Source organism: Cyrtonyx montezumae, unplaced genomic scaffold (genome assembly GCF_038088225.1).
Source record: "Cyrtonyx montezumae isolate F1298 unplaced genomic scaffold, pur_monq_1.0 scaffold_12, whole genome shotgun sequence".
In the NCBI taxonomy this organism is placed as follows: domain Eukaryota; kingdom Metazoa; phylum Chordata; class Aves; order Galliformes; family Odontophoridae; genus Cyrtonyx; species Cyrtonyx montezumae.
The window spans coordinates 12,485,442-12,511,755 of record NW_027071848.1 but is presented as its reverse complement, the minus strand read 5'-3'; the positions used below and the strand labels follow the sequence as shown (position 1 = coordinate 12,511,755).

General features: G+C 37.7%; 1 protein-coding gene across 2 annotated transcripts; it reads right to left on the bottom strand.

Moving 5' to 3' along the window:
- Positions 1-1,917: 1,917 nt before the first annotated feature.
- On the bottom strand, positions 1,918-26,262 carry AASDHPPT (aminoadipate-semialdehyde dehydrogenase-phosphopantetheinyl transferase). 2 transcript variants are annotated; one of them, XM_065730054.1, is made up of 6 exons: positions 25,994-26,262; positions 25,129-25,354; positions 11,872-11,993; positions 11,273-11,434; positions 4,839-4,916; positions 1,918-2,760 (listed from the first exon to the last, which is right to left on the bottom strand). In XM_065730054.1, exons 1-6 carry the CDS (start codon positions 26,135-26,137, stop codon positions 2,602-2,604), a joined length of 891 nt encoding a protein of 296 aa, XP_065586126.1. In that variant the 5' UTR covers positions 26,138-26,262; the 3' UTR covers positions 1,918-2,601. The 2 variants fall into 2 exon arrangements, with proteins under 2 accessions (XP_065586126.1, XP_065586125.1); XM_065730053.1 differs by having other exon boundaries at positions 4,818-4,916; positions 25,994-26,178.
- Between the last annotated feature and the right edge of the window lie 52 nt (positions 26,263-26,314).

The window sequence follows — 26,314 nt, the reverse complement described above, 5'->3', positions numbered from 1 at the left end:
ACCCCAAGTTACGTGGTGTGGTCATGTTTAAGGCAGCATGGATGAAACAAAAGAAATTAGCAGAGGGAGCTCTGGAGAAGGAATCTGAAGGCCAGAGAATTTCTGGATGTAACTGGGAAAATTCTTGCAGATTGAACAGTGATAAAGACTGGTAAAGGTCATCGTATCTGCACTGAACTGGGAACTACAGTCTGAGGGAAATTAGAGCAGTGCTGGACCAGTATTTCTAAAAATGGCATGCACGCTCTGTGGGCATTAAGAACTGCACCCTGAGGAAACACAAGGAAGACAGTGTTATGATCATGTATGGACATGGGGCTCAATTTTTATATAACAGAAAATGTGATGTTGAAACTTAAAGACTCTTTAGTTAATATAATCACATCTATTTGGACATAGTATCTACACTTATTTTAATACATGACTTTGTGACAGACTGATGTCCAGAAAAGATGTCAAAGCATCTAATTGGTCTTTTAGCAGCACGTAAGTAAATTCCATGCCTACATAGCTGGTCCTCTCCACGCTGCTAAATGCAAGTGTAAAAACTGTCAGGTTGCATTGCCACAGAGCAATCTGACCCAACCAGCTCTTCACAAGGCAGTATCATCACCTAATCTTAACCTACTCAAGTAGGTTATAATAATTTCAAATAATTTCACTGTAAATGAAATACATGGGAAAAATATACTGTGAAGAACTTCAACGTCATGGATGATTCTATCCAGACCTTTAGAAACCAGATGGCAATTTAAACTGTTTCATACAGTTGCAACTGATGGTAGCCTCAATGACTGTTGAGGATTGGCACAAACTGGAGCAGTAACAAACATGCAGTCATGAAGCTGAGTCCTTTCATATCCTCTTATTCCAAACAGGCCAATTTCTCCTGCAGGATTCCAAAACCAGAGGCAGAACATGACCATTCTATCAGCTTGGCAACACTTCTAGTTATCTCAGAAATTAAACACTTTAACATGCTCACATAGCTGAATTACAGAATAAATTCAGATAGGACAGAATAAAATTAAATCAACTGGAGCTGTAAAAAATATCCTCTGTCAGTAAATTATGTGTGTACATAACCTCCAGATTACCTTTTCTGATCTCCGTGGAATTCCAGTTATTTAGTGCAAGCTGCATGTCATCTCTGAATCCAATGTGGAATGTTTTACTTATAATTATTCTACATTTCTGTTAACTTCAGATTCGAAGTTTGCTGAACATCTAATTAAACTCCTATGGAGTCTGGAAAGAAAATTCACTGCTACCAATGATTTGTTGTTTTACAGAAAGAAAAAAGCATACAAAAACCATGACTAGCATGCAAGATGAGAAAGTCACTAAAATGGATACAAAATTATTAACCCAAACTAGCTGAAGTAGAAAAGTTTAACAGCATATCTGAATTTGGGATTATCTACTGTGAAACCTTAAAACCTTATATCCTCATCTACATTTTGTATTCATCTTTGTAATACGGGATGGATATATTCTCTTTTAGTCAGAATAGAGCAGCCAAGTATTCACAGAAGAATTACATTTAACTGTACGATAAAAATGAATACTTTAGAGTTATGAAAATTGTTCTATTGAGCATGACTCAATCTCTTTGGTATATTTTTTTACATTTAGGAAGATCACAATGTATCTGTGACTTGGAAGAAAAAAAAGAGAGTGATGTCACAACACTGAATTTATATTGGAAAAGGATATTAAATATTCTAGAAGTATACTCAAGATCTACAGATCTGCAGATTTTAGTTTATTGTAACAAAATATTTTGTCTTCAGGTGCTGCAACAATATCTGTAAAAAAAAAAGAAGCAATTTTTTGTTCTGTTTTCTCCACATGATTTAGTGTCTAAGATTGCAAAGCTGTACGTGCAAGGTAGGGAAAACAGAACCACTGTTGGGGAAACATCTATTACTCAGAGAAAAAACAAAACTAAAAGGAAGTTAAAAATCAAACTTCTATTACATATAGAATGTTTTAATTAACAAAGGTTTTAAGTGAAATGGATATGGAATACTTTTATGTTAAATTCCTGCCTCAAACTAATTTTACACAGGTTTTGTTCCAAGAGTACAACTCAGACATTTTCAGATTGCTTTAATACAACTAAACTTCAAATCTTGTATAACACTTGCCAAACAGTAGCAGCAAAAGGATTTTTACCAGTTCCTCTGGCTTTATTCATCCCACTGGGGTATAAAACGACTGTTTTTTAAGATAAGAGTCAACATTAATAATAATTTAAGTCCAGCATAAATAAAACACAGAGACACTCCGATGTGTTAAGCTCTTGCTGACTGATCAGTAACATTACTGTAGCTCTGCTTCCTGTTACCCTGTTAGCAAGGGTAATTAAAGAAGTATGAGAATAAAGGCATAGAGAATCAAAAATCCATGTGGTTGGCTTAGACTTTTCACACAGAATTTCTTCAGCAAGGAAACATGCCATCTTCTTAAATATTGACAGAAAATGTCGATTTTGAAAAGGTGAATATCAGACATAGAGCAAAATATATAAAATAAGAGAAAGTAGTTCTTATTTACACACTTGAATGTATTCCTGTGATCTTTCTTTTCTAAGCATTGTCATCTTAAATTTGAACTCTGTTTCATTGGACTCTCTTGCTTAGAGCAAAAGTTATCCCAACATGCAGAATCCTCAGGTGTAATTGGAATTCCAGGTGCAACTAAATCTTCAAAAGTCAATAATGTAAACTGTGGCTGATGAGGCTGCATGGAGCATACCTAAGGGAAACAGATATTAATTTTAAACACATCAGTAAATCTCCACTTACTTCCTGTAACCTTCCCTGTAAAGTTTAAACTACATACTGCTTACTGAAGAAAGAAAATAATTCAGTTAAAGCCAATGTCACTGTTGCTAATTTGGATTATACACTGACCAATAGAAATAAATTAACAGGGTGCACAGAAAACCTAAGTTTTGCTTTGATTCAGTTCAAAAAGTAAAAAACAAACTACTACATTCTACATCAGACATGATTATTCAAGATAACACCATGAGGATTTATTTCAATGGAGGAATGCCTACTTATACTCTTCTTAGTACCAGCCACTGCCAGAGCTGTGCATACACTCAGTCTCCTCATAGAAGCTCTTAGAGACAAAAGCACTAACAATCAAGCCATAATTCCCATATTTAAATCCAGATTAAGTGCAAACTCAGGTATTAGGGATGGATGTGCCACAGTATCTGCACTAGTTTCATCAGTTTAAGCAAAATTGTATCTCAAAGCAAAAAAGGCTTGTTTTTCTTAGTATGTGTTACAATATAGCCTGCTGTATGCTACCTGCAAAAAGTACAGTTGCATGAATCTAACAGAGGCTGTACATTGTTCTCCTAAATACTGTCTACACATTCAATCTTTTCAAACACAATTTCCCCTCGACATATTTAACAACACATGGAATCCCTTCTACAGTTTCCATTGAAAATAGGAAGGCCAAATTTATTTCCTCCATCTTGCTGTTAAAAAGTGTCCTGAAAAAGAGACAACACAAATGTATAGAAATTTTCACTTCACTTACATACTGAGGAGTCAAAGAATGCCCCACTGTGCTACTCGATACTTCCTCTTTTCAGTGGATTGAGCTAATGAAATTTAAATCTTTATAAATTTAGTTAGTGAGCAAGTATGCCTTTGAGACTTTTCTTGATTCAAATACTTTCCATCATAACTCCTAATATATACCACACCTCTTTCCTTAAGGTGAATGACAGTGATAGCAACAGTCAGTAATTAATCCTGAATTCTGTAGTATACTTGTATAATAAACATTCTGTCAAACAGAATGCATATGTGTTCCTAAATAATTGACAGAGTACATCGTTCAGTGTAATTTCTGTTTTATTAATCTAGCCAACACAAGCTAAAAGAACTGCCTCACTGTGTTATCTATGAACACAGACACAGATTTTACAATCACTTTCATCCAGTAGCATGCATTTTTGGTAGCTCCTGGTAGCTAAATAATGGAAAACAACAGACCCATTTTCTTGTGAGCCACAGACAAACCAGGCTATTTACACTTTCCTTTGCTGACTCTCTGGCTACTTTGGCTATGACTTGTTAATCTGCTTCAAATTTGACTTTTACTGCTGTTTTCATGGCTCATTGTCTTCACTACATTATATGGAAACTCCTGAAAAGCTCTTAAGTAGCTTTCCTGCTTCACTCCATAAAGAGACCACAGGGAATGAAGACTAACACTGCTGTTCTTCCTATCTGTTAGCTGTTGTTATTGCTTGCCTCAAGAACTGCTCTAATGGTGTTTGAGAGCTGGATCTGCTCTTGGATACATGCAGTGATCGTCTCCCATTAAAATGGGAGATACTTGCAATAGTTTAGTAGTTCTGATTAGTTTCATGCACTTTAATATTATCACAAAAGGAACAGATGTGGTATATATTGGAAGTTATGATGCAAAGTATTTGAATCAAGTATCCTCTTTCATCTATAAAACCCATCTCTCCAACTTGAGTCTAGCAGGCTGTAATAAAAATCACTGAATTGTCTCTTGAATAAATACAGTGAATGCTGCAGCACATACAGTTTAGATTTAACATTACCAGTTGCTGTCTTCTGAAACCATTTCTCCTTCCCAGCTGGTTTCCGAACCAGGCACAAAGAGACTAAACGTAACAGCCCTCTGGCAATCTAATAATGCAGTTAACATAAACTTTCTTCTTGGCCCTACATCTGAGATGAGGCCTTATTTTAGCTAAGGCATCACACTAAGCTTATGTTCAAGTAGTTAGTTACCAAGATACCAAGACTTACAAATGCTTCGTAATTTCTTACATCAGCATGTTGCTGTCCAAATCCCTCCTGTTTTCCAAGAGCCACTGCAATGTGATGAGAGTCATCTAACTGCGTTTCCTAGTAAAGATTAAAAACAGCAATGTAAAATTTTTTTCTTCACTCTTTCCAGCAGAGAATATGTACGTAGTTAAAAATATTGCTCAGAACAATACCTAAAGCACCATTTAAATTTCTTTATAATAATGTCATTCAGAAAGCAATATCCCTTTTTAGAAAGTTTGTTGGAGAGCTGAAGGATGCAGGTACAGTTAGCAGAGTTGAACTGGTTACTATAGGTGGACATCATCTCACCCATTCATAGACATTCATACACAAGTATATGAGTTTAATCTTCTTATATCAAACCCTTCTAAGTCACAAGCCACACAGTTTATTTTAACTCTTTGTTTTCAAATGAGATGAACTATGAACTATGGAGGATAATCTAAAGACCAAGAACGTACACGCAAACTTAAAGCAATAACCTTCTTGCTCTTGGTTGTAGGCATCATGTAAGTCCACAACTTCAAATTGCTGGCACAATAATATGAAAACTGCTCTGTATAAATACAATTTTCCACAAAGAAGTATTTTAAAATATATGTATTTCAGTTTCTCTATAAATGTATATACATAATTTATATATTAACAATATTTTAAAGATAATACTTTAATAAAATTGATATTATTACTAATATTTCAATATAATTTATATTTAACAATTTTATTAAAAAGTTCCCACACCCCAGAACAGCTAAGAATTCATCATAAGAAGTTTATTTCAGAAGAAACTGCTTTCTGAATGTTGATTTTATAGTCAAGTCATAATCCTGATATTTTGTTTGTTTGTTTGCTTTTAAATAAAGGGGAAAATATTTTCCTTGCTTCTTTATGAAAATTTTTCCATGTCGTATCTGCATAAACTTTCTAAAATGTAAATTAAGAACAGGAAGAATTTAATGTAAAGAAAAATTCAACAAACCAACAAAACAATTTAGATGCTATCATTAACCTGAAATTCACCTACTAGCATGGATACCCTCCTGGGAGGTATGACTGAACCTCCTATTTCTACTTCCTTAAGAAATAATAACATACTGTATAATTACAGAAAGAAAACATCATTACGTCCTCTCTTCTCTGATTCCCCAACAGAACTGGATATAAAACAGGTGCCTAGATGCTCAGCTCCAATTGCCTGAATCCACCTCAGCTAAGATAGTACCTGATCTACTCACATGCAGAAGTAGCACTAGGCTGGGCCTACTTTACAGTCAAAGATGTGGGTGCCTTGGCCAATAGGGACTGGTGCGGGGGCAGAAGTAAAGGCAAACAACTTGTTCTAGGGTGGCAATGTTTTGTGGTGTCTCAAAGAAAAATGACCCTGTCCACTGTTTAATCACCTTACTTCCACCCTGCCCTCATTCTTCACCTGTCCGTAAGGCTGAAGACTGATGAGACTGCACACAGCTCAGAACACAGCAGCCTACATCTGTTGTCAAATGACTGAAAACAATTGTTACAGCTTAAAGCTAAATGCATGAAAGTTCATTTTTGTGATGTGAACTAATATATCACTCTTGTTTATGCAACTATAAACACACATCATGTAAAGCCTCTTATACATAGTTAACAAAACCATTTTCTGTCAGTTCTAAGCTCCATTTAACTGGAAGTGACTCTCTAAATAAGGGGACCGTTCTCCTGCAGAGACCCTTCTCAATGAATAATTAATTCAAAGGGTTTCATCCCATTTACCACACATATCCTCAGTGCATTAGAGGTCAGAAAAAGTTTTCAACATCTTTTAATAAAACATAACAAACTATGCTCTATATCTTATCTTCATTGCTTCAGAGAAACGTAAACTCAAAACAAATACAGGCGATCTTTCCTGGCTCCTGCCATGGCCAGCAAAACTCATACATTAATTAATTAATGTGAGTTAATGCAGCACAGAGGAACTTAAAAAACAGCGTATCAGTCTGCTTCACGTTCATCTGGAGATATCTGTACACAACCTTATCAATTACAACTTCTTACATGAAAATGGATGACTAATGAAAAACAGAAGCAGTACTGGAAACAAAACAAACAGTACAGAAATTCCTCTGGTTTTGTTAAGATTCCTGTCTACAAAACAGAGAACATACAATAGATAAAAATCTGTTTTTCTCTGAACCAACTAAAGGCACAATGAGACTTATAATTACCTCATTTCAAAGGCTGATCAGAATGATGTGTCTGGGATTCAGATCAGTCTGGATTCACGCAACAGACAGTTTATGAGTAAGCTGCACCTTTGCAGGCAGCAGAACTGATCGCTGTGGGAATCCAGTTGGATTAGCCATCCTGGAAACAAGCTTTAATTCCAATTTTTTCCTCACTGTACAACAGAACAGACTCCTCTTATAGAAAGACCACATTACTATTGCATACTAACAACAATGACTAAATGCCTCAAATTAATCCAGGTAATCTCACTTTGGAAGTAACATGTTCATACATAGGCAAACCAAGCAAATATTTGCTATCATAATACACAATCAATTATTTATGTAGCAGCAGTGATGCCAGGTGAACCTCAAACACTGAAGTTCAGGGTGAAAGGGTACTCCCTGTGTCCTGATTCTATTAAAACTGAGGTAAGGAGCTAAAAAGAATTATTTAATGGAGGCTCCAGTAAGTGCTATCAAAGCATTCTTCACTATTAACTGCAACAAATTGTGATTAGTGAGAAAAAGACACGAATACACTTTACTAAGATTCATTAGGATTTTTTTCCATATATGTATCTGTAGCAGGTCATGTATACGTTTAATAGTTCAGATAAAAACTAGTCAAAATTATCAATAACCAGCTGCATTCACCTACATTAAAATTAACTAGTACTTAATTCTGTATGTCTATTTTCTTCAAAATTAGTAAATGGATCATATAGAACACATAGATGTAATTATATTAAAAAAAATAAAAATCAAAGCATATGTCTCCATCCTAAATTAACACCCTGACACAAATACTGTATCACGCTTCAGTTGATTACTACATTTTAATTGTTACTAAATAAAGTACTAAATAAAGAGCCACACACACTGCCTATTGCAAACAAACTGTATGAGGGCAGCTCATATTGGGCAGCTCCCATCAACATTTCATTACCTGTTGTTGCTGTGCAACAGACAGCAGTAGAGGGGCAGTCTGACAGAATGGCATTTGATACTGAAGTGCTTATGAAGCAAACATGCAAAAATGAATTCCTCCACATGGAAAAAATGGCACCCACTGACATTTATCAGAAATTGCTGAGCATTTACAGAGACCGAACAGTGGATACCAGCACAGTGAGGTAGTAGGTGGTACTATTGTTCATCAGCAGTGAAAATGCAGAGGTAATGGTAGTGACTGCATAGAAAAATGATGTTTTGTAGCTGAGAAATTTCTGTATCAAGTAGTGATATTTTCCTCTCTATATCTGTTGTAGTTTCCATAGAAATAAATAGGATGCGTTACTTTTGGAGCAATCTACTCATTTAGCACGCATAGTAGATAAACGCTGAAATTCAATTTATACTTCTAAATTAAGTTCTATTGCATTTTTTTTCCTATTACCTGCAAAATAATTGAAGGGAACGTGAAGGGAAATAACCTCTAGAGAACTATATGAAACAAACACCTAAAACTAAGTCAATCTATCATTAACAAGATGATCCTGTGATACTGCATTGCATCCAAGCTCAAAAATACATGGAGAGTGGCAAAAGGAAAAAGTACAAAACTGAACCCTTATGTAAAAATATAGCAAAAAGGCAACTATACAAAATATATTTAGTATTTACAGATGAAATAGAAAAAAAAATGTGTTCACAGGAAATTCTGTCTACAACGTGAACAAATTTAAAATGCATGCCCCTGTAATTTGATTCACTAGTATTTCTCTTTACTTGTTTTTTGGCTTGTAAACAATGAGGCAGTAAATTTTTCTCAAGTCTTTATAGTATTAAGTTGGTATTTTCATATGACATAGTATTCTCTAGAGGAGATTTGAAACTACTTCTGTATACCTTAAGTTGAGAAATAAACTCCTTTTATTTAACAAGAAAAAAAAAAACAGCTTCCACTGTTGGTAAGCTAGATTCTCTTTAAAACTCAAAGAAGAATCCAAACTGCGAGATAATAGGATTTTAAAAATCCTTGCTCTCCCTTTGATCATCGCCTACCATACAGGTCTGAGAAGTAAAAGTGAACTTTCTATCTGAGAAAAAGCCCCTCAAGTGAACTTAGCCCAAAAGAGAACACAAGGAAAACACTATCAATAACAGGGAGTCTTAAAAAGTGTTTCTCAGTCATTTCTCAAAATTAGTGCCTGCTGTTACCTGGCTCAAGACCAAATGATCAAACAAAATTAAGAATTCTCTAAAATGGGTACAAAGCTTTGTCTTCTCAGAAGTTTCTTTTAAAGCTAAAGTGATTCTTAATTTTAGTCTGGAGACAGATAACTGAAAAAGGTTTGTTTTTTTCCATTTCATTTTAATGAATGTAGATATTTAAATGAAATTATACCCAGCAGAGCTAGTATTTTAAATGAAAACTGATAATAAATCCTGTCTTTGACATAATACAATCTGCATAGTTATAAGGCCATGCTCTTGGGAAGTAGTGGACAAGTAAGGAAGAAGAAGCATTTCTCAGACAAAAACTAAATTATACTTCTAGCAGTATTACTGAATTAGAAAGAAAAATGTAAAAACATAAAACATTTAAGTCCTACAGGCAGCTACCTACATCATCATCTCCAAGCTATTTTATTCTATTGACCACCAGCACGCCTTCAAAGATCAAAGTTTGGAGCTTCAGAAAAGATCAAAAAGAGATATATCAAAAGAGATAACAACTTCTATGACAGTGGTACAGTTAGCATTAACAAAGAAAACAGTCATATCACAAGATGTGTCACAATCCTTCCTAAGATATTTTTTTCCAGTCTGTAATACCCACTACAGGATTTCATGACACTCTCAAATCCTTGAGAGCACAGCAATATTAGTATAACAACTGAATTAATGCGGGTAGATTTTAAAACAACACAAACTGAAATGTGAATAGAGATGCTGAAGGGAATGAACCATGAACAAGCTAACTTGTAGCAATAACATTTCACTTATGCCATATTTATTTTTTTATTTACACCACGCATACCATACATAGACTACTAACGCTATGTAAAACAAGAATAGACCAGATATTAGTCATTCAGACAAACTCTACCAGAACAGTAGTGTACAACAATACAGACATTTGCAAAATGTAAATGTTTCACAGGAAGCTGATTACTCAAACGGAAGGCAGACTTGACTATTTTGTGAAATAGAATTGCAAAGTGTATATTCTTTGAACTTCTAGTCAGCTATAGACATGCTGCACAATCTAACAGAAGGCACAGACAGGGGCAGACAGGAACAAAAATCCCTTTCTAGACAATGCTAAAGTCACAGTGACTTTTGCATTTTTTCTTTTCAGTGGTAGACTGAAAGTGATTCTGGAGTGCTCTTGTGATTTGCTTATTCTTAGTGGTTAAATACTGTAAGATCACACTGTCTATCAGTTCTTTCTCTCCCAGTCCTTTAAAACATTAGAAGGCCATCAGTCATTCACGTAGATGCTTTAGTGTTAAGTTTCAATAACTTTCAAGGAAGAAAAACAATTAAAAAAAAAACCCAAAACAAATTAACAAAGACAAAACACAACCCTCAGAAGACTGAGCTCAAAATAAGTTCAATTAGGTAAAGTAAAATTTGCATCTGACCATTCCAACACACAGCAACCCAGTCAGCACCTCTTAAATTCAAACCCACATAAACACAATATTTCTTGCCCATTCAAGCAGGTGAGGGAAAAAAAAAAGAAAACCAATCAAACAACAACAACAAAAACAAGCGAAGAGCTGAAGCACCACCTCTATTTCAAGCACTTAACATAAATGCTAACTAATGAAGTTTGTTATCACCAGCTCAGCCAGCTTTTGATAGAATCATAGAATACCCTGAGTTGGAGGTACTCTGAAATTTTTTTACACTTTTCAGAAGAAAGGTCTGAATACACTTTACTGCACTTCCTGCATGGCCCAGGACAATTAGCCTCAAATGCCAGAATTACACTTCAGGAACGGAAAAAATAAAAATCTATTCTAAAGAATGTACTCTGTAAGAAGATGGTTGGACTAGATGATCTTGTAGGTCCTTTCCAACCTAATGAACCTATGAACCTATAAGATACCGTGATCAACAAAAATATTTTTATGTGCCAGTGATTTATATCCTATGTTTTAATATATATCTTTTCAACATGGTTACATAGAATAAAGGTGTGAAGCTGCAATTAAAAATAAAAAGGCGTAATGCAATTAAAAAGAAAATAGTTTGAAGATTTCTTACCTCAAATGTCCATTCTTCCTCTTTTTCACCATCCAGCAGCATCTGGGTCTCATTATACACCTTTCCTATTTCCATTTGCAATGGGGACACATGAAATTCAATTCTTTGCAAGTTAAAGCCAATCCCAACTCCAATGGCCTTCAAGAAGCTTTCTTTTAGAGCCTAAAATGCAGAGCACTGTTTTAAGAATACTCAATGTTCATACTGTTTATTTCAATTTACCTACTGTATAAACACAATATATAAGCAGACACTGTAGGTCAAATAAATTAGACTTATAGTACTGTAAATATGACAGTAGATTGACAGTTAGCAAGAGAAGAGCTACCAGCATTGTTACTTTCTCACTGTGTAAAAATGAACATACAGATGTGAACCATGTAGCTTGTTCTCAGTACGTTTAAAACTAGTTATAAATCCTTCCAGAAATATCAACTGTATTATGGTTCTTGAAGTTAGTCTGACATTAAATAGATACTCTCCATGTGATCATGAAACTATAAAAGTACACAGTTTTACCATAATGAAAATAATAACAAAACATACTAAATTTTCAGGTTGTAGTACTGTAGTCTTTACATAGGAAACAAATGTATTACCCAGTGTCGATGAAACATATCCAGCTGCGTCCACTCATTATTCATAGACTTAATTACATGCCACTCTGTCTCAGTAAACTGTCGCTTCATGATATGAAAGAAATTTGGAATTGAGTTACTACCTACAAATTTGAAAAAAATATTTACAGGAATTTTAATAGAGCAATAATGACAAGCAAATGAATTACCTCATGTTATGGCTCCCAAGAAAAGCTCACTCATAAGAAAAGAAATATGAACACACAGTGCTCTGCAATCTGAATTTACATAGCTTCAAAGCAGTGAGCAGATGCTGCTGACAGTTCAGAACACAGTGTTGAAAAAATCATTCCTGTGGCAAAATTAATATATTAAAAAAATGAAATGAGAGTCAAATACATTCCACATTTTCAGACAGTATTTAATCAGAGGAGATTATAATATATATATTAAAAAATATATCCAGCTATAAGAGCAGTATATTAAATATATAGTATTTGATAGTTTAATCTAGTACCATTTTATAAAACAGCATGCTGCTTGTCAGAATTCATCAAGCTATTCTGTCTTCTGTCGTTGGACAGTGGGATATGAGAGAAACACTTCAAAGCACATGCAGAAATACAGACCCTCAAATTTATCATACAGAAAAAAAAAAGCCTCAAATCCTTGGATTAAATTTAAGCCTCTGCAAAAATCAGCACAGCTGTGTGCTGCTGCCACAGCTTTTCAGGGACTACACCGTTTTTCCCTACTAGTTCTAATTTATTTTGTAAAAGACATTACAGATTGTGTGGTTATATTGATCTATGGCATTTCTGCAATGCACCAGAACCTAAGGACAATGTTGCACACTCAAGTAACCACTCACAACCTCTACAATTAACCACTATACCATGCAATCTGTCCAACAGGGCTTACAACTGGCTAAGCAGACAAAGGCACAAGGCAATCTATTTCCTTTAGTTGAGTAATCAAAATCTGGATACAGACAATTCCATGCACTGAGACAATGCAATGTTCTCTTTAAAGGGAAAATATTAGTTGTATTTAATGCAAACTAATCTCACCTCTCTCATTGCAAGGCCACTCTCAACTATTCTAGATGAACTGCAGCAAGTGGGGGATGTGCCCGAAGAGTGGAAAAAAGCAAACATCAATCCTGTCTTCAAAAAGGACAAGAAAGAGAGCTTGGGGAACTGCAGGCCAGTCAGCCTCACCTCTGTCCCTGAGAACTTGATGGAACCATTTCCAGGCAAAGGAATATCAAGAAAATCATCAGGAGTAGTCATGAGTATGGATTCACCAGGGTGAAGTCATGCTTGACCAACCTTATAAGCTTCAACAGTAAAATGACCAGAATGAGGAGAGCAGTGAGTATCATATTCCTGGACTTCAATAAGGTCTTTGATGCTATCCCCAGCACAATCCTTTGAAACAAACAGCTGATGCATGGGTTGGATTGGCAAGACCAGAGTGTAGTGAGTACTAAACCTCTTCCATAAAGTGGTTGTCTTCTACATGTATCTAAGCATTATATAGAAACACATATTGGCTGCAGCAGTAATTGGAATCACACTAAAGTGCAGATTCAGATTTCCTGACAATTTCCTTTCCAGATGATACTGTAAAACGGAATCTGACATACTGAATACATAATACAATACATGGCATAGATATTTCATAGATGCCTTCAATTTCCTTTCTAGGCTACAGAGAAAAATATTCTCAACATAGAAATTGCTGTTGTTGTAGTTAGCTAATGGAATGATATAGAATAGTCTTAGGACAGAAACAACATTGCTTTTGGGAGAAAAAGAAAATACCAGGAAAGAAAAGAGGATCCGGGTAACTAGAGGCCAGTCAGCCTCACCTCCATCCCCAGAAAGGTAATGAAACAGCTTGCTCTGGATAACGTCTCCAGGCAATTGCAAAAGAAGGTTATCAGGAATAGTCAGCACAGGTTGACCAAGGGGAGTTCATGCTCGACCAACTTGGTGGCCTTCTATGATGTCATTACCAGCTGAGTGGATGAAGGGAGAGCAGTGGATACAGTCTGCCTTGATTTCTGCAAGGCATCTGACACTGTCTCCCACAGCATCCTTATAACAAAGTTGAGGAAGTGTGGAATAGATGAGTGGACAGTGAGGTGGGTTAAGAACTGGCTGACTGGCAGAGCTCAGAGGGTTGTGATCGGTGGCACAGAGTCCAGTTAGAGAACTGCACTTAGTGGTATTCCTCAGGGGTCAGTGCTGGGTCTGGTCCTCTTCAACACCTTCACCAGTGACCTTGATGAGGGGATAGAGTCCACCCTCAGCAAGTTTGTTGACGATACAAAGCTGGGAGGAATGGCTGACACACTGGAAGGCTGTGCTGCCATTCAGCGAGACCTGGACAGGCTGGAGAGCTGGGCAGAGAGGAACCAGATGAGGTTTAACAAGAGCAAGTGTAGAGCCTTGCACCTAGGGAGAAATAACTGCATATAGTGGTACAGTTTGGGGGATGACCTGCTGGAGAGGAGCTCTGAAGAGAAGGACCTGGGTGTCCTGATGGGCACCAGGTTGGCCATGAGCCAGCAGTGTGCCCTGGTGGCCCAGAAGGCCAATGGGATCCTGGGGTGCATTAAAAAGAACGTGGCCAGCAGGTTGAGGGAGGTGATTGTCCCCCTCTACTCTGCCCTGGTGAGGCCTCACCTGGAACATTGTGTCCAGCTCTGGGCTCCCCAGTACAAAAAAGACAGGGATCTCCTGGAACGAGTCCAGCAGAGGCACACAAAGATGATATAAGGCCTGGAGCACCTCTCTTATGAGGAAAGACTGAGACGTCCATTCAGCCTTGAGAAAATAAGACTCAGAGAGGACCTGATCCATGTCTATAAATACCTAAGGTGCAGAAGGCAAAGGGATGAGGCCAGACTCTTCTCAGTAGTTTGTGGTAATAAGATGACGGGAAATGGCCACAAACAGAGGCACAGGAAGTTCCACACAAATGTGCATGGGAACTTCTTCCCAGTGCAGTGACGGAGCAGTGGCACAGCTGCACAGAGAGGTGGTGGACTCTCCTTCTCTGGAGAAGTTCAAGGCCCACCTGGACACCTACCTGTGCAACTTGGGCTAGGGAACTGCTTTGGCAGGGGGTTGGACTCCATGATCTCTGGAGGTCCCTTCCAACCCCTACAATTCTGTGATTCCATGAAAAGCAACCACAATGTCAAGGATGGTGGATGACTAAGACATTCATCTATCAGACACTCCAACTTCCCTGAAACAATGAAAAATAAAATCAAGAATTCTTCAGTTTGGAGAAAGGTTTTCAGTCTTGCTGAGTTTAAATTGATTTTTTTTAATAATGAGATGACTATTAAAAAACACTCCAAATTCTTTATTTTCTCCTCTTTCTTTTCTCAGATATTTAAAGAAGCACCAGCTTCTTCAGATCATTCAAATTATGAAGCAGTCAAGAACTTCCTCCTCTTGCTCTCAATAAGGCACAGCTGTTAACACCAGCAGAGAATACTTTCACTATCCAGAGGCTTCCTTCATTGTCAGAGCTGTTCTGCCATACAAACTGTACCACTCTGCAAGGGGCATGCATACAGGTTATACCGAACTGCTTACTATAGAAGGTATATACCTTACCCATTCATGCTGCATTTTCAGTCCTCATTCTTTTTCAGTCCTGAGTTTTTTCAGCTGTTCAACTATACTTATCTGATATGATCCTGGATAGTTAGGTTCAAATTTACACAGTAAACTGGCAGCCCCCTCCACTGAAAAACCCAGGCACACCTTTCTTCTGAACTGCCCTCCCCCCCCCAGTTTCCTTTTTAATATAGTGCAATAATTTTGCTCTGAGGAACAGATCAGATAACAGGATCCATGGTTCAACAAACTGCTAGCAGTACTACAGCCTGCTTAGTCTGTTTCTCCATATTTGTTTGAGTTTCAGAGGAAAACAGACTCACAGAATCATAGGAGATTTTAGATTGGAAAGGGCCTCTCCGAAGACCATCTGGTCCAACCTTCTGTTGAAAACAGGGCCTTATATTATCCAGGGACCTGTAAGCAGAGTCCTGAGGGAGATTCTACCCATGCAACAACATATTTTAAAAAAAGATAAAAACAAACAGAAAGCCCACTGTTCAACAGCTGGGAGGAGTAAGAAATGAGAGAGAAGCCACCCTGCAGCCCCAAGGTCAGTGCAGAAGGAGGGCAGAAAGTGCTCCAGGCACCAGAGCCAAGAAGATCTCCTGTCAGCACAGGAGAGGCCCATGGAGGTGCAAGCTGTCCTGCTGCAGGCCACAGAAGACCATATCAGAGTAGACACACACACTGAAGCCCACAGAAGACCCCACTGCACTGCAGGCTTCTGGCAGAAACTCCAGCTCACAGCAGAGCATGTTTTGTGGCAGAAACTGTGCCTCATGGAGTACCCAAGCTGCAGTACTATCTTCCTGAAGGGCCATTCTCCATGGAAAGGACCCATGTCAGAGCAGATCTTGAAGAACTGCAATCTACAATAAGGGCCACACTGTAGCAGCTCCTGAAGGACTGTATCCCATGGAGGGACGCCATGCAGAGCAGAGCATTAGTATAAGAAGCAAGTAGCATCAGAGACGAAGTGTTACAGACTAATCACAACCTCCATGCCCCTGCACTGCCCAGGGCTGGGGAAGAGAGAGTTGAGTGAAACTGAAACTAGGAAGGGTCAGAAGACAGGAGTCTTTTATTTTTGTCTTTCTCGCAGTCTTACTCTATTATTAATAATCAATAAATTATGTTAATCTACCTCATGCCAAGTCTATTTTGTTCATGACAGTAGTTGGTGACAGACGCACCCTTCCCTTGACTCATAACCTTTAAACCTTGTTTTTGTCCTGCATCCTGCTGGGAAGGGCTAACAAAATGTAATGTGCACACTTCAGAAAAAAAAATATATATACGCATATGTAAATTACTTACTTAGCTGAGTGGGCATCAAGAAAATACAGAATATTTATCTGATCGGTTAAGCATCTAACTAGGTGGAAGATCATCACTGCAACAAATGAACTGAATTTTGTGATTTCGGGAACAGATATATGCCATAGCAAATTAGAAAACTAAGTCTAGATGAAAGCAGAAAAAAAAAAAAAAGCAGAGGATGTTTGTCCCACAGACTGTTTTTATTTAATCAGTTTGATATTCACAAGAGAATCTAGTGCTTTTATCCCTGAGAACAAGATACATTACATTTCTGCAAATACTTTAACCTCACACTTACACCACACCATAATACCGATTTGAATCTAGGGTTCACAGAATAAACTACATAAGTGTAGAATTAGCAGCAAAGCTAGTGAAGGGTCTGGAGGAGTGTTTGAGGGAACTGGGATTGCTTATTCTGAAGGAGGCTCAGGGAAGACCTCTATAACTCCCTGAAAAGGGACTGTGGCAAGGTGGGAGCCTGTCTTCCCCCAAGTAACTATTGATTCAACAAGAGGTAATGACCTCCTGTTGCTCAAGGGGAGGCTCAAGCTGGATGTCAGGAAAAAAAGTCTTCTCAGAAAGAGTGGTGGGGCACTGGCACAGGCTGCCCAGGGAGGTGCTGGAGTCACCAACCCTGGATGGTGTTCAAGAAACTTGTACACTCAGGGACATGGTAAGTTGGCATGGTAGGAATGGGTTGAAGGTTGGACTGTATGATCTTAAGACATCCTTTCCAATCTTAATGATGCAATGATTCAATTATCCTCTGATAATAAACTTTAAAAACATTATAACCTTAAGAATTTAATCTTACTAATCTTTCAAAATCCATCTTTTATATATTGAAAAAAAAAAAGGTAAGTTCCATATTACATTAAAAATACCTGATACCCTGACAGTTTCAAAAAGAATGAGAAGAAAGTACGAAGTGACACTGGAATACTCCAGTATCAAATCTGGAAAATAAACAATTGTGCACATGCTTTTTTGGTTTTGGACAAACTATTTACATTGAAATATATAAACATATTATGTGGCATCTGTCCCACTTAAGTGACAACTGGATTTTGTTCATTTGTTTTGTGAAGATTAGGCCAAAAATCCGGTTTGCATTTTCCCTGTCAGATGTGAAAAATCCAGACCATAAATAAATGGTTGATTTTGAAAAGAGGCAGGAGGGTGAAGAAAGAGCAAGAAAACATACTCTGTCCCACAGCCCTGTTTGAGAAAATGTTTCAGAAATAGTAGATAAATAGAGGGCTGTCTTTCTCCATTTTTCAACCTGTTCAAAACAAAATGAAGCAAGCTGCCTTTGTAGGAAAATGGAAGACCACTAAAATAGAGATCTATGAACATCATGCTACTAACAGTCCTACACAGACAGTAGTACTTACCAATAAGGAAATCTTCAGACTGGTTTGAGTTTACACTGTTACAAACATCAGGTCAATCCTAAAAGAGCTGGGCAATACAACATTCACTTAGCAATGCCAGTAATTCTCCTGCTGTACCTGATGTTAGTAAAAATATGACATGCCTTCTCCAGAATACTGCGAGAAGCAGATGATCAAACTTCCTCAGTACAGTTTTTAAACAGTTTTACAATCTTCAAATTGTTTTGGTCAGAAACTAGCTTATATTGTGTTCTGTAGCCAAAACAATTAAAATTGAAATCTAAAGCCAATATTACTAGCTCACTGATCAGACAATCCCTCAAAAAAAAAAAAAAAAAAAGAATAAAAACAGAACCCTAACTGACGTGAATTGCTTAAAAGAAACATACAGTGATCAAGAACTAATAACTAATCAATACATATAAATTCACTTTCAGCTGGCAAGTAGGTCTACTGACAATGAGCTAGCAAAATGTCTAACTGATCTATCAGCGGATCAGTCTGCTTAGTGTAAAGGTAGGTAGGTAGCTTTAAATCCTGAAAGCTAATGAAGTGTATAGAATGAGCATTGAGGCTCTTGAGCTGCTAGTCCTTTTGGTGCAGGACAGGACTCCGTGATCTCTTGAGGACCCCTCAAATCCTGTAATCTCATCTCTAAAGGGAACTAAAGCAAAATGATAGAGGGAAAACATTTCCTCTGGAACAGATGCCCAAGATGTTTATTAATACAAACTAAACCTTACACAGATGTTTAGAAACTGAGAACAGAGGACAAATAATTATCTAGATAAATGACTAATTTAGAAGAACCAGACAGAAAATTAACAGGGCATAGTTTTTAAATCTATTAGCTCACACAGCTTTAGCATTCATTGGAAATTGGATTTGTGTTCTGTGACCTCCCTGCCCTTGTGTCATTACCCAGCAATTCTCCCAGTGATACATATATTAAATATCTGTTCTTGTTTTTCAACCAGTGATGATAACTTTCATCTCAGCATACCTCAGAAATGCAGCACTAGCCTTAAAATGTCAAAAAAAATGAGATTGCCTCTTTTGAATCGCTCAACCTTTCGCAAACTGTAAAAAAAGAAATGTGATAAAGAAACAATAAAGTTCAATAATCCAAATTCATTTAATAAAACGTACTTATGAATGACTGTAATGTAAAGCAATTAAGACAATAAGCAATAACAAAATAAAAAACCTTTCTTGTCTACATTAATAGCTGCATCTTCTATTTGTTTAAAAGCTCTTTCCAAGAGTTTACACAACCACATTGAGCAGAGCTTGAGTAGCCTCAGAACTCCAGCAAAAATCTAAATTACCCTATGAAAAAAGGCATCATAACCAGCTTTCCATTACAGAAGGTTTCAAACATTTAAAGCAATAATCACATTTTTTCAGAACAACAGGAACTCTGGTTCCTTTCGACACTGAGGAGATTATGTTACATCATGCCAAAATTAAACCTGAAATCCCCAAATCTAAATAAACCCAAAATTGAGCTTTTATAAAGGCAGTATGGTTGTGAGAACACAACTACATATGTGAAAACCAACAAGCAACATGCGAAACATGCTTACATCTCTTTAAAGATGACAGACGTTTAAGAACGTGGCATGTTTCAACTGAGTTGTCACTCTGAAACAAAAAAAAACCCACCACACATGCCAAAACACCTCAACACGTTATTAGCACAACAGCACCTAGATATAAAATTCACATTTTCCTGACAATTATTGCCTTACACTGCTATAACACTACCAAAGCCTTCTGATTGCAAAACTTAAGATGCAGCACAGACATCCATCTTAGAATTCAAATCTCAAAGCCAGATGGAATAAACATTCTACAATGTCCATAATAAACAGTATATAACATTTTTGCACACTCAGAACATCCCCATTTCTGTGCACATGGCTCTCCTTTGCCCTCTCCTCCTTCAAAATAAGTAAGAATGTTTTAAATTATGGAAACAATTTCTACTATAAAACAAGAAAAGTAACCATGTAAGGATATGCAATGAATAAAACTTACAAACCCAACTGCCAAGAGTAAGAAGACTATCTGGCCTATTTGACAGCTAAAAAAGAGCATGTTTTCCTGTTTGGTCTTCCCACAGAGAAGAGAGAGCAGTCAGCTGTCCTGCAGTACTCCTCCCTCCTATCAACACATGCATGGGTCCACACCAGACACTGTAGGAGCTGTTTCTCATCCAGCCAGTAAGTTACACAAGAGAAGATGCAAGAGGAAGATGGACGTATTGCAATGTAGCAAAAACACAGCATGTCCCACACATCTATCTTCCAGAAATTTACTGTCACTGTTCTGTATTTTGCTACCATTCCTTATTTTAATGAAAATGTTTTTATGTTAGCCTACAGAAGTCATCATAAAGGAATGGCAGCATTTTAAGAAGAAACAATTTACCTTCAGAGAAGATTCAGTCAAAAATTCCTTCTACAGTTTATCAAGCATAGTTCTTAATCAGTTGCCAGAATATTTTTACAAACATGATGTAATTCCAAGTTAAAACACAGGTAAAAACTTGAATTAAAATAGCAGAATAAAAAAATTGCTATGTAACATGTTCTGTATTGGTATGTTTAAAATGGCTGTTTTTTCCCATTTTCAAACAGAACAAGAACAAAGAAATTTCTCCCTGTTTACTCATCAAAAGGGAAAAGACCACTGTAATGCTTTAGTTCAATAAGGATATGAGCTAGCTGTTTCAATGCTGCTGTAAACCTAATATTGAAGCATTTTCATATGTATACATTCTGACATCCTTAATCAACTGAAAAAAAAATCTTTTAACCAAATTCCTTGGTTAATTTCTTCATCTCATACAGTGCATCTATGTATTTACAGTTGTATCATTAGATAATAATTTGGCAACTATTTTAGCAAAAGATTAAATGCTGATTGCCATGAGAAAAATAAAATAAAATAAAATAAAAAACAATTAAAACTGAATTCACGATAAATTAAAGTATTGTGAGGACAAAAACCACTTAACTCTGTCTTCATACTTCCTTCTGGTTTAAAAAATCCTCATTGCAAACTTGTACAGCAGAAATTAGAAAAGCACTGCAAGCTCAGAAGCTTGTCCAAACATGACTTTTACCCACATATGACCTAAAGCAAGTTAACATTTGTTGCAAAATTTCTGACGAGTCATTTCTTCACTGACAGTGTTAAAATTATTTCACATGCATTACCTCTCCAGACAAATGACATCCAGTTATTTCCATCAACAAATTTATAACACAGTATGCATTTTCATGAACAACTTAAGCATTCATCTTAAAATAATCTGAAGAAGAACGATCTTTCATCATAGTGTTTCTTCAACAGCAAATCAATTAAACTGACATTCAAACCTACTACAGTAACCTGCTGAATTATGAAAGAAGCTCACCACCTCAGGAAATTGTAATATAAGATATCTAAAGAGGAAACCTTCCTCTTCTGCTATCACTATATCATCTATTTCCATATCTGAACAAAGTATAAATTGTGATAAAATGTTGCAAACCTGTGGAACTTGTGTACAACTGTTTCTACTTGCCAGGATAAAAACTGCTTTTTTGTGTGGCCTGCCCTCACCTTACAAGAAGTAGTTTCACTTTTCATATTTTAATAATGCAGAAAAAGTAACATGGAAAGAGACATCTTCTGTAAAACATAAATAAATCAGAAATAAATAAACAACTTGTCTCCTCTTAATCTGCACGAAGTGCACTATCTTTATGTGTACATACTAGCACATCATTTCTGAGAGTATTTCTCAAAACCTGCAGTTGCATGATACTCTCTTGTGTATTTATAATGCATATTTTGTTCACTGGTTGAACAATAAAGGCATGTAAGAAACAATACGGGACACCTCCAGATTCTGTAGGATAACATCACAGGATGGAGTGCTCTGTCCTTAAACAAGCATATATTTGAAAAAAGTACTGTAATGTACTTTGTACACATGGAACTCGTTGTCCTTATTGCTGTTCCAGACATTATTGTGTTTCTATGCAAACCATTATGCTCAGAAATAGTGTGCTTAATAACCACAGAGCAACAGCACCACTCAGTGGAACTATAGGACAAAGCAACACTAGTGAAGTCAAAAGTATCCTATTTTCACAGTGCTGCAACAAAAACGAATTTTATCTTGTCAGAATTACCAGGAACTTTCTCAGAAAGTACTTTAAGTGATAAGAACTACCAGCATTCATTCATAATACACAGATTATAATTACAGATTCTATCCTTAATGTTGCTTATTCACTGGCTCACTTCCCCCATCACATACTATTAATAAATTGGTATTGCTATCAGATATCTTTTCCAAAAACAAGCATTTTAACTCCAACAATAAAACTGTCTGTCCATAAACAAAAGCTAAAAATTTGGTAGATTGTATTTTTAAACCTAATTCACAAATTAAGTTGCATAACGTGGAAAATGCAAGGGCATGCACTGACACATTCTTGACAGTTACCTCTTGCATATAATGTCAAGCACAGAAGTTCATTCCTTTCATTACCATATGACAGAACATACTCCATATGTGCTCTATACAAGATGTTGACAGCAAAATTTCTTCTGAAGAGTATGCTAACAATGGAACTTTAGAAATTGGAAAAGACAGCAGCAATTTTGGAACTATGCATTTCATACTCCTCTATACACTTTGATGTTTGCCACCATGAATTCAGACTGTGAATACAATGACTTCCCCAATGGCACTATTTTCTGTTAGCATATACCTCGATCTTTGTAAAATCAGATGGGTAAGGTGGCATGAATCTTCAGGAATCACATCTGTCTGCATCTGTCATTGGCTTTTTTCAGACTGGCCATCCAGGTATGTAATTCTTCAGTAGACTCCATTACAAAAATGTCAATTTCATTTCATCACTGAAGTCTTTGGAATTACTAGCATCTCCAGAATAACCATTATTTTTTCTCTTTATGGGAAAAAAAAAAACTCAAGTCTGTTTGTATCGGATCTCTGCTGTTTTGTCTCAGTAGCTGATGTTCCCAAATCCACACAGCTGCTGACTGTGGCTGTTCATAACAATGCAGAACCATCTGCTCTACAGTATGAGTTCAGGACCACTGCCACCAGCAATACTAGGAAATGCTGGCAGGAGCCTCTCTTGATGCTGAAGAAGTTATGAAGCAAATGCAGTATCCAAAAACCTACTGAGCATCTCATTGGGGGTAGGAGATGGAAGTGAGTGGGTGGGTCAGGGCACAGTTGTCAGCCACTGTCAACCCACCACAGTCTTTTTGTCACAGTCTGAGGCCTAAGGGCTCAAGGTAACAACACAGACGATTGGAGACTGCTACCTGTGCAACCTGGGCTAGGGAGCTGCTTTGGCAGGGGGGTGGGACTTGATCTCTAGAGGTCCCTTCCAAGCCCTACAATTCTGTAATTCTGTGATAAAATTAATGGTTTTAATAACTGTTTAGCTTTTACTCCCTGTTTCTGGCTACAGTACTGACTTATTTGTTTTCAATATGCGCCTATTTGCTCCATGGCATGCTCGTGCTCCAGCTGTACATCAAATTCCAGGACTTGAGGCTACACTCAGCACCTGCAGTTTGCTGCACCGTTTATCACTTTGTTTTGTTTTGCCTGGGAAAGTCATGATAAAAGCACTGTGCTCAAGCATAAAACGATATTTGGGCCCTGCATTATTCCAGTCCCTTCAGAGGCGTACGTGCACTAGTGTAGCCTCATCAACAGCTCACAGTTTCTAGCAGGAAATATCCAGCTGCTCTGGCCTGGGGTCCTCCACAGGCTATGGTAAACACACACTCCAGCGTGGTTCTGGAGCCTTTTACTCCTGTGACAGCACCAGATGACCATCACTTTTTAAGCTAGAAGGAATTGAGTCAGGTAATTTTGCTCTCAGCTGTAGAAAAGTTTCAGTGAATCTTCACTAAATGTAATATTACAAAAACTTACTGCTGACAATAATCAACAAAAAAGTGAACTGCGTTCAGAAAGATATGAAGACAGGGTTTGAATTTTTATCTTATTAATTAAAATATTTTGTAGCATGATGTGCTATAAAACTGAAGATTATAAAGAGAGATTTTTTGAGAACTCAGCTGTGTTACTGGTTGATTGTTTGACTTTGATTCTCAAAGTATGAAAAATGACAATATATCCTAAATCCCAGCATGCTTCTTTCCAGGCACGCATCACCGAGCGTTTGTAGACAAAATGACCTTCATAAAAGTACATTTAAAAATACCCTTTACTACAATTCCAATTTTTGCTTTTGATCATGAAGTTCAGTAAGAGTCATGTTAAAAGTTTCATAGAAGTAAATAAGCCAACAGCTGACGTTTGTGAAGTATAGCTCCTTCCTAGGAACACCTCTAACACACCCTGATGATTCTTCTCACTGAAGATTAATGCACATACAGAGTGAACATGTCAGTTTGCTGCACTCCTGAGCCTGGTACAGATGCATAGCGTCTACATTTATACAAATAGGAAATAACATTTAAAGCCACAGGCTGTTAAGCTCTCAAGGAACTGGAACCCATTGCCCCAACACTGAAAGCTGTCCCTGCTTCTATGTGCCTAACAGCCAGCAAACCTGTAATTAAAACATCTGTAGGTGGCAATACTGTCAGCATCACACCAGGAATCATGACCTTACTCTTCCAGGGTTCTGGTTTCTCGACTAGAAATACATTCCCATCTGGGGTAACAGGAAACCCTAGGCAAACAATGAAGAGTGTATAACAAATAAATATATATATATGCACAACAAGTGCATGCACACTCTTCTGATAACACTAAACTGCCAGCACACAGAATGCTTCTTTAGGAAACTCTGATGTAGCACTTAAACATTACAGAATCTGCTTTGGTCACAGTACCACAATACCTGGTAAACTAGTCTTCATTACATCAATGCCAACTTGAAGCTCAGGCTCAGCTGCAAGAACTGCATAATCTCCTTGATGAGAGACATTGAAGCTGTAATTCGAATGAACAGTGAACATGTTGTTTGCCAGGAAAGGTTTTCCTTTTGATGTCCTTTGTAAGTGTATTTCGTTCCAAGGTATGCACAGCTTTTCTGCAATTAATTTCCGCATCAGCAGGCGACCGGCCTGTGAAATAAAATGGAACCAGACAAAAACTATTATGTGCTGTACAACATATTTGTAGTTCCTAAAAGATTGTCTGCCTAAAAAAGTATGTTTTCATTACTGGCAAGAGAAAGTAAATGTTTCTGCCACCGCCAAATCGTTTAGGTCCCCTCCTTGTGAAGTAAATTTAACCAAAAACCAAAAGCAGTTCATGCAGGGTGTGTCACTATCAGAGATCAATGGGGTCAATAAAAAGCAGACTAAGCCTTGAAGGCTGACGTAAAACTGGTCCTTCTCTGTTTTAGTTACTTCAAATACTTTGCTGCACTAATGAATGCTCTTCATACATTCATTTTTATACTGCAAAACTCTCAAAGCTTTCTCTTACAGCCATTCAGCGACTCAGGCACCACCTGAAATGCGGACCAGCTGAAAGCGCTGCCTAACTGCTCACAGCCTCATCAGCAAGAAACTATTACAAACACGTTGTTGGAGATCTAAACCCTGAAGGGATCACGCAAAACCCTCTGAATGAAACCGCTTTATTCTCTTACACACTGCCCCCACGTGTAACCCCGCGGAGTCGGCCGCAGACATCACGACATAACGCCGACCCCGGCCCAGCCCCTCCACCGTGCCCCCGCCATCCCGTATGTGTACCAAGGCGGCTTTGGCATCGCGGGCATAGACAAAGCTGCCGATGCGCTCCTTCTCCTCGGGCTGCACCAGCCGTACCGCCAGCAGCCACTCCTCGCGGCGGGGTCGCCAGGCACTACAGGGGAAAGCCCAACGCACTCCGCCCATGGCCGCGCAGCAGCGCACACCCACACGGCGGGAGGGAAGGAGGGCGGGACCAGCCGTGCGATTCCCGACAGCCAATCCGCTGTCAGAGCGGCGTTTGAGTGACAGGGAAATGCGCCAGGTATCGGCCTATCAGAGGACCCGCCGGGGCGGAATGGGCGGGCTTTCGTGAGGATTGAC